Source organism: Ambystoma mexicanum, chromosome 7p (genome assembly GCF_040938575.1).
Source record: "Ambystoma mexicanum isolate Mex_15411 chromosome 7p, UKY_AmexF1_1, whole genome shotgun sequence".
Taxonomy (NCBI): domain Eukaryota; kingdom Metazoa; phylum Chordata; class Amphibia; order Caudata; family Ambystomatidae; genus Ambystoma; species Ambystoma mexicanum.
In genome coordinates this window covers 494,034,771-494,049,325 of record NC_090939.1, presented here as the reverse complement: position 1 = coordinate 494,049,325, position 14,555 = coordinate 494,034,771, and the positions used below count along the sequence as shown (strand labels likewise).

General features: G+C 40.3%; 1 protein-coding gene across 10 annotated transcripts in view; it reads right to left on the bottom strand.

Moving 5' to 3' along the window:
• The window catches only part of CASK (calcium/calmodulin dependent serine protein kinase), a 2,777,982-nt gene that overhangs the window by 84,608 nt on the left and 2,678,819 nt on the right, over positions 1 to 14,555 (bottom strand). For 5 of the 10 annotated variants that reach the window (XM_069636508.1, XM_069636509.1, XM_069636514.1 and 2 more), the window contains one exon: positions 8,221 to 8,247. The exons of the other annotated variants lie outside the window; for them this stretch is intronic. In XM_069636508.1, coding sequence (XP_069492609.1) covers positions 8,221 to 8,247 — 27 coding nt within the window. The remainder of the gene's footprint in view (positions 1 to 8,220; positions 8,248 to 14,555) is intronic. 10 annotated transcript variants of the gene reach the window in all.

Below are 14,555 nucleotides of genomic sequence, written 5' to 3'. Positions count from 1 at the left end.
TTTTGTTTTTTTTTTTTTCCTGGTGTCTGGGCTCGCATGTGGTTGTGCCACGGGGTGCTGGCTACAGTTAGTTTTAAGATGATATTTGAGTACCAACTGTAATACGTATGGATGATTTCTCATCTGAACATTGTCTATATCTTTTTCTAAATCGTTTCTTTTCTTGTTATCTTTGATTTCACTGTGTTTTTACTGATCCACAACTGCTGTACCTCGCCCTCTGCATGTTTTCCTGGTATGTTTATTCATTTTATTTTATTTTTGCATTTCCGTTATCGTTTTGGAATATCGATGTGTACTTTATTTTAACGATTATCTTTCTACTGCTATGTATTCAATGATTATTTCTTTGTTATCTTTTTGAACATCTATATTATTCTTATTTACGATGTGTGTTAACCAGCCTTGAAAACGACCTAAGTGTCGAAACACGTGTCGGCTGTTCTTCAAGGATAACTAAATGTGTTCTGGGGCAGAAGTTAGTCATAAAGTAAAAGCATGGTAGAGTCAAGTATCAGAGTCATGGGTGGGGAGGGTACATTATTTGGTTAATGTGTCCAGTCATATCTAGTTAGATTCTTCTGTTTATGGAGCCCCTTTTTCATATTAGTTTTTAACCTCTTCTGTGTGTATTCTGTTGTTGGGGTTTTTACATTTTTAATGTCACACTTGCATAGTAGGGTAATGCAAATGATTACCAGAATATCAAGATTAGTTTATTTTAAGAGCAAGAAAATATCAGATAATTTGTGTGGCTTCTACCTTATTATATCTTTTAGAATAGGTGAGAATTGTCTGTGTGCGCTGCTAAAAATCTTCTGAGCGGCACCCAGAAGCTAGCTGGGCAAGCGCACATGCGCACAGCTTAGAGGGAACAATGGTCATCACTAATCCCCAGCCTGTGGTTTCGTCCTATGTGGCATGGGGAAGGTAGCCGCTACCTGATCCGGAACCTGAAGGTGGTATTCTGAGGGTGGATCACATGGCAGGAGATGGATGTTGGAGGGAGGTGATGGCTCTGACAGGAGAGATGCTGTATTCTCCCGTTGCATTTGAAGAATCATCCCTAATCCCAGAATGTCTAATGGTCTGTTGTCATGCATCAGAAGACTTTTTAATTCTAAGAGCATGAAAACTACTTTGGTTGAACATCTCAATAAGAACTTTACCCCTCATTCACATATGCATAGTCTCTCAAACTCTTGACATCTGAGGTTGATTGTTATGTAAGTAAAAATGTTCAACAAAAGCATTTAAAAGCCTATTGTAAAACTTTGGACTCCAATTCCCAGAAAGCGTTTGATACTGGGACGAAGAAGAGGAGTTAAGGAAGATCAATAGTACTGCCAAGAACAACAAGCGGTCTAGTTGTTACTCTATCAACCGAGCGGGACATTTAAATATGGAAATCACCCACAGGTGAGAGAAGCTGAACGTGAAGGCGACGGTGTGTGGCACTGCAGAGTATTCAGAACAGGAAGCAGAATCGTGGAAGAAAGCAGAAGCGTGGGAGGAAGCCCAGCTGAAGAGGAGAGGTGCTCCTCAGTTGCAGGGAATTGCTCCAAGGTGCCGGAGCATCAGGAGACCCGACGAAGACTGGTATAGGCTGATCAAGGAGCTGAAAGAGGGTCTGACAGTTTACCAAAGCCCTTTCCGCAGCAACACCGCACTGCAGCAACACGAGACAGCACAGAGACGCCATAAGAAGCCGGGGTGCTGGCCTAATGAGAGAGATAACCTCAGGGCGCTCCGAAAGGAACAATTGCAATTAAGGGCAAGTTTTGAATACCGACCAAATAGAATTACGGAAAAAATAAAGGCAAACGTGGTGAAGTTCTCCTGACATGAGATGTCAGTTGGGGGAAACCTGGAACCAGTCTTGCCATAAAGACTTTATAGAAAGAATAAGAGGGCAATTGTGGCACAATGTTCCTGACGGGAGATGCAAAGTGGAAGAATTTGGAACCAGCATAAGCCAAAAGACACTAAAGAGAAGCAGAGAGGCAAACATTGTGCAAGTCCCCTGACATGAGATGTCAGTTGGGGGAAACTTGAAAGGAGCATTGCCAAGAGACTGTCAGAAAGGATAACAGCAAGAGTTGGAAGTGGAACACACCCTCACATAAGGCATATCTGTAAGGGAAAATTTGGTACAAGCATCAATTGAAGTCAAGCAAAGTTATGCCACAGGGAAAATACAATTGTGTGATACTAAAGAGATACCGGGCAGGGGCGCATAACCAGGGAATCTGTGTGAGCTGAGAGGAAGATATTCCTGGCAGGAGAGTAACACCGGGATATCTAGAATTTTCACTTGCACCTTTTTGGAAAACAAAGACCAAGAGGGGAGATATTCTTGGCGGGGGAGTAATATGAAGACTCTATTGAAAGTGAAGATTTTCTGCTTTGCCATCCTCAAAACCAAATTGAATAATTTTACGTTACTGTGAAGATTTTGTTTTACCATCTTCAAACTGCGACTGAACATCTTTGTTTTGTTGCCAAGAGTGAACATTTTGATTTTCCACCTTGAAAACTATACAATACTTTCTTTCAATATATTTCAAGCTGTGTGACAGAAGGAACATTTACTTTGTTATTTAAAACAAACAACAATGAAAGAAACATTGTCATGGCCTTTGTTGGAACTTTGGTGAAACAGAATCTTTCAAAATACCTTCTACTGAAATAGTTCAGGGGAAGGGGAACTAAACTTTAGAGACAAGAATTACATTGTTAATATTGTATACATTTATATTACCTAAATTGAATGAAGTGAAAACAGAAATTCTATTGTATCTTTTTCTTGTTTTGTATGTTAGTGTGGGGGTCAGATACATGCAAGACACAAGGACAATTGGTTTTAGTTTTGTTTTCATAGGCAGGCACATCATGTTTTGGCTAGGTCAAGATATGCCTATTTCCAACCACATTTCCTTTAATAAATATGGCTAATGTTGAGAATACTACAGTCTTGTGTCCGCCTCTCATTGCTGACCCCTCACAGGAGGCTGACAATCCTCCTCGAGGAGCACCTCTTCCCCAACCCGTGTTGGGACGGCACTGCACTTGCTTACCAGAAGGACCTTGGCCTCTGCCCTTTTGGGCGTAAAAGCTGAAGGGGAAAAAAAGCCCTAGCTCAGCCTGTGGGGGTGGGTTACAGGCTGTTGCTGCAGGATTGCCAGGCCCAGAGACTTTGCAGTTGCCTTAGAAGCTTGGCAATTCTGTGAGGGACCCATCAGTCTTTTTCCCAAACAGATTTGTCATCATAAAACAACATGTCCAGGAGTTTGGCTTGGATATCTGGGCCGAAGCCTGAGGTTCTCAGCCATAAGTATCTCCTCAATACTGTCCCAGTTGCCATTGTTGTAGCCACCCACTCAACAGGATCAAGACCTGATAAGAGACTTTCACGAGAAGCCCTTTTGGCGTATGTTTCTTGGGCCTCAAAACCATCCCTCTAGTCACCTACAGAAATGTGTTTTGCCGCCTCTGAAGTTGCAAACCAAATGAAAATGTGACCAAGTAACAGGAGGTATTGATGGTTATCAGGCCAAGGCTGCCTGGCCCTAAAATCTTTCTAACCGAGGCATCCAGTCTGTTTTTCTCCCGATCTGGGGCAAAGAGGTGAAAGATGTTTTCTTCACTTTTGCCGTGGTCACCAGGGCAACTAAACTCGCTGGGGAGGCATCAGCAGACAAGAACAGCGGGTCAGAAGGTGGCGATCTGTGCTTCTTGCCCAGATACTGGTCAACAGTAGAGGCTGAGGCACGTTTTGACCATAATTCTAAAACTGGTGCTTTCACTTTTGGGTTGAAGGATAGTAAGGTGTCTCTTTGTGAACCCTCAGCCAGAATGTCTGTCAGCTTGTACTGCACCTTTGGTCTACAAGGGTCTGATACACCTAGGTTATAAATATTTATTTATTGATAATATGCTCACAGCAAGAAATGCTTTGCACATATTAACACATCAAAAATTAATCTCCGTAACATATTAACAATCAAATCTAAAAGTGTAATTTAAAAAATACACAATTCACTTCTATTAAAATATACATCACATAGTTAAAAATCAGTTTTCCATTTGATAGTTCTTTTAAAATGGATAATATCAATGCATAAAATGTCAAATAAAAAATTAGATTAAAATAATTTCCTTCTAATAATCTAATCCAAATTTCACTTGGAATACAGTTATTTGTGGTATTATCGTATGCCAAAAGATGTTTACATCGCAGCGCTGTTATACTTTCACAGTAACACATGATATGTTGTGCAGATTCTATTATATTAACACCACATAAGCTGCAATATCTTAGTTCCTTTTGATAACTTCTTTTGCGCCCAATATTTCTAAAACATTACATTTATTAAATTTAAACATCAAATACCACCGAATAGTTGTACAGTCCGTGTAGGCTAACTGATATAATGGTATACATTCTCTTTTATAGAGGCATTCTAGAAACATATTACTGTTAGTTTTTGTAGCCAAATTAACAACCCTGTGTTCTCTCTCTAGGTTGTATATGAGGCCTTTCAATGTAGACTTAATCTGGCTACTTGAGTGTAATAGCCAGCAAGAGACATCATTCTTAGTCCATTTAACATATTCTTCGCTCCAACTATTTAGTGTCAATAGGCCCTGTTTGTTTTTTAACTGACAACATTGTTCTATTAACTTCACTCTGAAAGTACCATTAGTTAATCTCAACAATTTTACATACAGCATCGCCATCATATATCGAACTCTACTATTAGCACCATTTAATTCACACTCTAATACAATATATTCATATGAAAGATTATTAGGCATGCGCATTAACATTCTCAACAATTTTGCTTCCAATTTATTTAACTCTTTAGAATAATGACTTCCCCAAACTTCCGCAACATACAGCATAGAAGATACTATCTTAGCAGAGCATAGTTTCAATACAGTAATAACAGAAAAATTCCCTTAGCATCCTAAAAACGTACTAAGTGCCATAGTGGATATCATACACTTTCTCTTGGTTTCACACCAATTCATTTTCCAATTTAGATTATTGTCGATTATAACCCCCAAATATCTGTATTCATTTACAGTTTCAATCTTCTGATTATCTATCACCCATATTGGATTCTTGGTTTTATTATTTGAGCCTTTATTCTTATTCTTTATTCTTGGTTTTACTTATATTAATAACCAGATTATTCTATGCGGCAAACCTACCAAGTACATCCAACTTGGTCTGCAAACCTTTGGGAGTGTAATGAAGTAGAATGAGATCATCTTAATATTATTTATCGGAAGATCAGCATCATCTCTTAAGAAATCTGCAAGATATTAGTTAAAAAGCGTGGCAGGTAGCATGCGACCTTGTTTCACTGCACGTAGGGTGGGTATTTCATCAGACAATCCTCCTTCCACATCAAGTCAAACTCTAACTGATGTTTCTTGATATAACAATTGTATAATGTAGAGTAGACCTGGTGGAATTCCCCATTGTTTTAACTTAGCCCCCAGTTTACTTCTTAATATTGTATCGAAGGCTGCAGAGAAGTCAATACATGCTACATATACCGGCAGCCCTCAGTTCTTCCAGGAATATTCAATTGCGCTAACTAACATAGTTATATTATGAGAGGTGGCTGACCCTACTCTAAATCCGGATCGGTATAATGGCAGAATCTGACAAGATGATATCCACTGGTGTAACTCTATTAGTAAGATCTTAGCAATAAATGTCCCGGGATATCCACCATTGCCAGCATCCTATAATTTACTGGATCTTAATGGACACCTTTTTTTTTATAAATGGTAAGTATAATACTCTTCCTCCAAGATTCGGCAATCTGCCCATTTATTCCAATACAGTGAAAAATTATATTCAGTGCCCTGGCCCATTTTTCAGGGGATTGGCGCAGCAGTGCATTGCAAGTGCCATCTGGTCCGGCTGCTCTTGAGGTGGGTAATTCTTCTATCACTTTCATAAGAGAAGCTACAGTGTGGGATCCCTCCCAGATCGTCACATCATTGAGTACCGGTCTCATCACATGCAAGTGTACCTAGTGTTTTCTTTACATGAGTAACCGAGGAACACTCTGGAACACAATTCATTGGAAGTGTCCTTTCTTTCGTGCTGTTTATAATAATATCCCACATGGCTTGGTTATTTTTATTTTTGGATGATTGGGATAGATCGCGCCAAATTATTTCTTTGTCTGATGATTTCTAAGCCATGCATTGTATTGTTTTTTGATATTATGAATAGTACCAACAACATCTACATTATTTTCTTTTATACATTTTCGAATCTTATGTCCAAGTAATTTCTTTTCACAAAAAATTGAATTATCAAATTTTTATTCTTCTCATGTTCTAGATTCCATAGTTCATTAGAAGATTTATACTTTCTTTTTTCTATTACGCCAGATTTTATTTTTTCCAGCACTTGTTCAAATTCACAGAACATCGTTCTTCCTAGTTTCGCTGTATCGGATTCATAAGATTCAATGAAATTTCCCAATTCGCGTTCAGCAATACTTTTCCCTTTCTCTAGGTTCTTTGGATTCCATTTTATTCTATTACTGGCTGTGTTTACTCCTATATCACCATTCTTTTGGTGTTTATAGCTACTGCTTTTAGATTCAGAGGTGAGTAAGGGTATAAACAATCTTGGCCATCGGGCATTGAAAAGCGGCCTAATTTTTTTCAGGTAGGAGAACGGAGCATATCGAATTCTGGTGAGGTGTCCAGCCCACTTTCCTTGTGCAAATCCGCAGCAAGACCTACTAAGTCTCCTCCCTCTCCATAGAATTTTCTGGGAAGTCCCCAACTTCTCTCTGGCACAGGGGTTCCAATTGAAAGGGGATGAGATCACCCTCCTTGTTATAAATGTCTTCCATTTGGGACATTAAATTGCGTGCCTAGGGAGTGAAGCATACTCCCGAGGAAACTCAGCACAACGCAGAGATGGGTCGGAAGACCGCCATCAGGTAACTGAGCGGTGCAACCGCAAGACGGATAGTTGCCAGTTTCAGATGAGGCCAAGCTGATGGGCATGATTTTGAGGAGGTTCTGCCAGCTCGTCAGAGAGTGGTGTACTCCAACGGCAGTGCTGAGGCTATCGGCGCCATGGCTGAAGCTGACGTGCTTGAGCCTTGGCAAAGATGTCAAGTATCTTTAGCCAAAAGGTCTCCCATTCCTCCAGGTTAGTCAGCTTCCTTCTCAGCTCAGGTGGCCTCGGGCGATCCTATAAGTCAAGCCTCCTGAACAATTCTGCCCTATCCCAACAGATTTTAGAGACGCAAGCAATGTATCACATGGCATTGTAGCACATAATGAGGGCAGGAGGCGCACAAGGAAGTCAGGCCAGGCATACCAACACACACACACCTCGGTCAGGGCGCTGCCGACCATGATAAAATGGTGGGTTGTAGGTAAGCAGAGGCTGCAGCCAATGCTTCAGTATCAATTTGCTAAACCTCAGAGCATGATCACTAGGAGAAGAGGGCCACCACAGATTGAAGGTTATCACAGATGGACCGAGGCCGCAGGAAGAGTGACTGGGGGTAGGCTGGCCAGCTATTACTGGTGTGTCTTTGTGGAGATAAGCTTGCCTGAGATTAGGAGAGTTCTCTAAAAGTATCCTTTGCAGGAAGTCCTCAGCAACCTGATCACCTAACTGTTTGATGAAACTACAATAATTTTGTTCTGTTCATGCAACTATTTTGGGTTGGAAATACACAGCATCTTTCCATAAACCCGGTCTTGTAACCTGTTCTTTGGAGAATCACATAAGTTATGTGATTCTGCTTTTAAGGTACTCCTAGTTAGGCTGGTCTCTGACATTTGCAACATTTGCTTTAAGAAAAGCACAAAATAAATGAGCAATGACACGTGAAGATTTTGACTGGACGCTAAAAAAATTATAACCCTCCATCCCTCTGGCAGGACAGATGGCTTATATTTGCAAAGGTTTTGGGTGTAACTCATGGGGGAAGTGAAATAAGAATAGTATGTAGAAGGACAGACCATCTCAGAGTATAGAGCATAATTCCGAATTTTATAAATTTCACCAAGAGAATCAATGTGCACAGATCGATGAGAACAAAAAGTGAAACCATGCTAAAGGATTAACACTGTTTTAGTGGGAAGTTTCTACAATCTAATCTAAGTCTACTTAGTTTGTATCTAAGGTTTATGATCCAACTGCTCCTAGCATATACTTACAGGCAGTTTTCTGCACCATCTTGGCAGCTACAAAAATTAGTAAGAGTGCAGGAAAATGAAAAGAAAAGCAAAGATGACGACTTTTTAAATTTAGCATGAGACGAAGTAAGTAGGATACACTCTTTTATGATGGTACAAGAGCAAAGAGAAATGACAGACAGTCACAAAGGGGAGAACCCTAAACACAGTGTGTGTAACAAGAATAATAACATGGACATGAAAAGGTTTTGAATTTAGGACACTCCGTCTGTTGAAGAGACCAGCATACATTATTTTTCTTCAGCTTATTTTTCAGTGACAAAAATATCCTCTGGTGTTTACGTGTGAGGCAGAGATTGCATCATCAAGTTTGGAAATGTTGGTACTTCTTTGTAGAAAATAACTGGTTTCAGGTCACAAAGTTCTGTTATCTTTGAGTACACAATAAAGAAACATGCTTGAAGGTAAGTTCATAACTATTTTGTCTTTCACCATCAGCTCAACAATACAGAATTGCTTACAGTCCTGACTACAGCTTGCTGACCCGGATATGTATTTTCAACTAAAACAGGGACAAAGCAGTTCAACAGAATGAATATTCATGCATGGCCATTGCAAATAACATATCTGTGCTGTTTTGTACACCATCTCTAGGATTAAAACCAAAATCCTACCTCACTGGTTTATCCATTCAACTTGAGAATCATTTCCAAACACTAGTCAATGACTAAGAAGACATGATCCACAATTAAATGAATTCTCAGAAAAATGTCTTGCCACAAGCAGATGCTGAGAGCAGCACCAAAACATGTGGCGTAATCCAAGTTACAAACCTTCTCAGCATTATTGGCCTAGTTTATGCATTTTAGGCCATGGTCAATATATTTTAAATATTGTAACACACTGTGCATCCGGAAGAAGTTACTTACCTTCTGTAACATCATTTGTGATGGATACAATCTTTCTGCAGCTCACTTAACGGTGTTGGTGCAATCCCAAATTGATTTTGGTAATTCCATTTTAGTTGCTCTTACCCAATCTACCCTTTCCCTGCTGAAAGCTGCTTTGATGCCACAGCCCCCCTAATGCAGGGTGCAAAGAAGTTTGATCATACTAATCCCATTCTAAAAAATCTACACTGCCTTCCGACAAATTTGAGGATTGTTTTTAAATTGCAAAAAAAGGTCTGAGAGTGACTCTAGTGAGAACAAACAAGGCCACATAATATGTTCTATGTGAAGGTGCCTACTTGGGAGGGTCTACAACCACATTTTAGCTCATTGTACCTTTCACAGAGGAGAAATATCCATTTGCATATCAGTCTGGTCCCACCCACTAGGGCAGTCCAGCACCGAAATGCTAGCCAATTCTCACCAGCTTCCACTCACAGAGGAGGCCCAACAAGGCCAAAATACATGTCTGTGGTTGCTGGTGGTACTCCTGTTCAGAGGAGAATATCTTAGCATTTTGGTGCTGGACTGCCCTAGTGGGTGGGTCCAGAGTGATATGCAAATGGATATTTCTGCTCTGTGAAGTGTGCAGTCAGCTAAAACGTGGTTGTGCACCCTTTTGAGTGGGAGAACCTCCATTGAACAGGGTATTTGACCCATGTTCGCTCTCAGTAGAGGGGCTCCCAAACCCTTGATTAATTTGTTTTTAAAAGCCATTTCTTTTCAGAGACCTCTATACTTCGCTAAAAAATTGAAGATTTCTGGGGACGCTGGGGGGGGGGGGGGTCAAGAGGTCTGCATAGCTGCAAGTCTCTTCAATTAGAAGACCCTACATTTAAAAGAGACTTTCTACGAAATGTTCCTTTACAGGTTCTGCATCTCGGACTGGAATGCCCTCCCACCCACTTTCAGCAAGATCTCGGATTACTTGAAATTCAGGAAGGTGTTGAATTTTGCTTTCTTTTTTAATTTCTTTTTTATTGATTAAAATAAATTCAACCTTAACAATACAAAACACTACAATAAAATAAGTAGAATAAAACAAAGTAATAAAAAGAAAAAAGGATTAAAAACACTTTAAAACTATTTTTTAAGGAACAATCATAGAACAGAACTTTTTATTTTCCTTTTAAATTTCAGAGATACTCTAAATCAGTTATTCGCATAAGTCAAAGAAATACAGAGTAACTAAAAGTCATTCAAATTGAATCAGTTCAAAAAATCTATCACTGAAACCACAGTGGATGTTTGCAAACCCAAATTACATATTTCCCAAAAGGTGTCTTTCTCAACACTCTTATAGGTGTCAAAGAGTTTCTGAAAATGCAAATACCTCCTTTATCTAAGATTTAATTTTTTTAATGTTTTTTAAAGAAAAGGTGTATTCCAGTTTACATAGAAACTTTTAACACTAATTTCCTCATACACAGTACAATTATAAAAGGAACAGAATAGACCCAATAACACGCAAAAAGGGAAGGAAAATCAGGGAATGTTTTTTGAAACACTCCTGTTAGCTTAGTTCCAGATTGTACATCAGGGGGAAGATGAGTGGCATGCTATCAGTTTCAAGTTAACAAAAATGATTTCCAGTAATTTGCTCAGCGCTAGTATCATAGTTTGATTATTGGTCATCATAAGCCTATCCCATAATAGATTGGTCAGGACCAATTCCATGGAGTGTACAAAAGGAGCATAATAATCTAATCCTTTCTTCCAGAAAGGATGGACACTTTAATACTAAGCGAAATAATGATTCCATCTCCGAGTTGCCACATGCCCGACACCTGCACAAAGTGCTTGGCAGTTCCAGCTTTGGGTCGATAACCTCCATTGTAGGCAAAGCGTTTAGCCAGAATTACCAGTTACTTAAATTCCCTTCCCAAAAATACAGTATGTATAGTCTTAAAGATGACTTAGGCATATAATTAATTTGTTTGCCTCTAAACAGCGTCAGTCTTGCCAAGTCAGACGCATCTGTACTCTTATCCCATTGTATAAGATTTAAGCATTCCACTAGTAGATGCTGAGGTGTTTAAATCACGTCTTCCTGCTTGCAAAATCTGCAGTGAGCCTCATTCTCACAAACCATTCTCCTTCTATGAAGGACCTCCTTGGTAAAATATTGATTCCACCTCAAGCATAAGAAGTCAATTGTGATTCTATCTCAGTGGAACCTTACAAAGTAGGGGGCCAAACCACCTCCGTGCTTAAGCACAACTTGGAGTTGTTTCAGAGAGACATATCTATGCAGACTATTTGTGTTACTCAGCCAATCCTGGTCAAGCAGCTTACATTGAGTTCTGGTTAGATTATTCACCAGGTCATCTTTGTTAAGATCAAACTCCTTTAATATATTCTCGCACCGATCATTAAATTCCCCCCGTGTTTAGGATCTTGGCCTAGCTTTATGACCTCAGCAATTTCCTGATACAAGGTTTTTTCACTGGGTTGCAAGAATTTCCCATGAAGTGTCCCGATGTGCCACTGCCCCTTCGCTCTCATTGAGTTTAGACCAAACTCATTTCTAATGGCAGCAACTGGGACAGAGTCTGAAATACCGAGCACCCAACGCTAAATTATACATTCAATCTGGTCAAGATAATACAATGCCCAGTCACCAAGCAACTCAACATCATACAGCAGTTCTGGGGTAATCTTACCATCAAAGAACCTTATCAAGAGGACATAGAGAATTTGCAAAACCGGTACTTAATGGGTTTCAATTGGAGGATATAAAAGTCAGATTTTGCTCTCAAATAATTCCCAAGGAATGCTCTATATGGAGAGGTGGTAAAAGGAAACCCGAAGTAAACGATAGAGTCAAACCTATTCAGGGCAATGCCGTTTATAGAGTAACCAAAGACATGATGTGTTTTTTGGGGGGTTTGATCTTTAAGTTATTTGCCCCTGAGAAGTTGTCAAATGCGGCCAAGAGCCTATCCAGCCCTATTTGGGTGCGATCAATCAGGACAAAATCGTCAGCGTAAGCCATCCAAACTAATCACCAACTTCCCAATTTTAGGGGGGGCAAGCGACCCCTCTTCCATCTGTTTGCCCACGTCAGCCATGTACATATTGAAGAGATAGGGGGCAAGTGTGTAGCCCTGTCTCGAATCATTAAACGTGGGAACCTCTTGAGTAAGAGAGCTCTCCTGATTCAGTCTTCCACGTACCTTCGTAGCATTGTGTAATTTCATGATCAGTTTCAAGTAATCCTTCTGGGATACCCCATTTAGCAAGTTTCTCCCATAGTTTTGATCTAATAACTGTGTCAAAGATACTAGATAAATCAAGTGCCGCCAGATGAATAACCGGGTATACCCCTTTATTAACAAATTCTGAAGGCAGCCGAACAGAAACCCATTCAAATTGGTTTTGTGTGATTTCTGGAAAACCTGTTTGAAAAGGTAATTCATTCAGTACTACTCACCCAAGTTTCCAAATGTTTCAATATCAGGCTTGCAAATATTTGACTATGTGAGGCCAGAAATGTAATTGGACGATAGTTTATAGGAGCCGAACTACTCCCCTTTTTATAGATCGGGATTATATAAGCTGTCCCCCAGGACTGTGGGAAATGCCATGTCTTCAAGATGTTATCAAAGAGAAGCTTCAAATCCCTGCCCATTCAGGAGGCGCTCCCTTAATTTATTCAAGGTCTTATTGGGTCCTGGTGCTCTCGATTCACTAGCTCCCTTAATTACTGCCTATAAATCCTCCAGGTCGTAATTTATGGCCCCTATTAGCCCATTATCGATGTTTTGTGTATACCCTTTGATGCAACTGTCAAGTTGGTTATCTGCGAATAAATCACAGAAGTGCTTTACCCAGTCTCCTTCTGAAATGGCACTGACAGTACTTTCACCCATTCTGATCATTCATTAATGCCCAGAAAGAGCTAGAGTCTAGAGTATTTAGCTTTCTACTATGTCAGTTTTATGAGATTCATTATTTTACTGTTCTGATATAGAACTTTGTATCCATGTACATTGTTTTGTTTCATAGTTTTATGTGTTTATGTTTTTAGTTTGTACAGAGCTCTAATGCATTTGTGCTTTATTAAATCTGTAAATAAATAAAATCTTCACACAGATTTCCCATCTGATGAAATACCTCTCGGGTACAAGTATGGCACAGAAACCTTTTCAAAACCACCAGTGAGTGCACTGTATACTACGGTAAATCCACTAGACAGTTGTTGATATATTGTCGCCATGCTACTTCTTTTCTCTCACTATCTAGTAGAGCAAGACTAGTAGCTAATACAGCATTCCCCCAGTGCCCGAACGTGCCTTCGGCAGGGGTGTCAACAGGTATGGTATGTGCATGCTCCTTTATCCAGCAGCACGCACTCTGGCTGACATCCATCGCTGTTGCTCGGTGTCAAGTAACTTGCACTGACCTTTTTGTGGCCTCTGTCGAGTCAGACTATACAACATTCTCCCTTATAACCCTTTTCACCTAGAGAGCAAGACTGTCCGGCCTCCCACCTCAGTTTACCTGGTTATTCACTACTGCCCTACCTTTGTTTTGCTCCCATCTTCCTCCCGCCTGTTGTCTCCCCCACCCTCCCTTTCTGGGTGGGATCCCGGATTGGTTGCGCTCCCCACAGAACAAGGTGGACAAGCACCCTTTGTGCTTCTGGTTTTAATTTTAAGAATAATATCGCATTGGCACACTAACAGTGTTTCTATAATAACTATGACATTTACAGATCAAGTGATGGGTCCACTAACTCCCGTCCCCTCACACTGTTTTGGTCTAAAAACAGGGGAGGCAGGCGCTCACCCTCGGTACCGAAGACCCCTGCACACCGACACTGGAACACAGCTCCTTTAAGAAGACCACGGTCCTGAAGAAGATGGCATAAGCTAGACAGCCATCGAAACCGGTAGACCACATGGACCACAAGGGCTCTCGTGATCCTATGGATGTCTAGATATACGTAAAATTGACACCCCATAGATTTTGTTTAGCTCACACTCACGTAGAGTGAGTTTTTTTAGCCAAGGGACCTTATAAGCCAATTTTTTTTTTTTTAAAAATACCGATTGAGTGGACCACACTGATCGTACCTGGTGATCATAATACCTACGGGTGGATTAAAATACATAATCTACTAGGTGATAAGTAGCTGCTGGACAGATTTTCTTATTACTATCCCTATTAGATAGGCGTACTAACACACGCCACCTAGGGCCAGACATGCCTGTCAGGGACAGGGTGTTCTTCCCTTAGGTGCAGCTAGTTGTTAAGCAGAATCCTGTGCAGTACCCTTAGGGACCACTACACACAATTAAGACTACAAGTGATAATACACGTTCACCTTTGGTACAAGCCTGTACTACACAGTTAGTGGTAGCAGTAGCGGAGCAGCCAGACTTATCTCAAGAGCAAATGAGC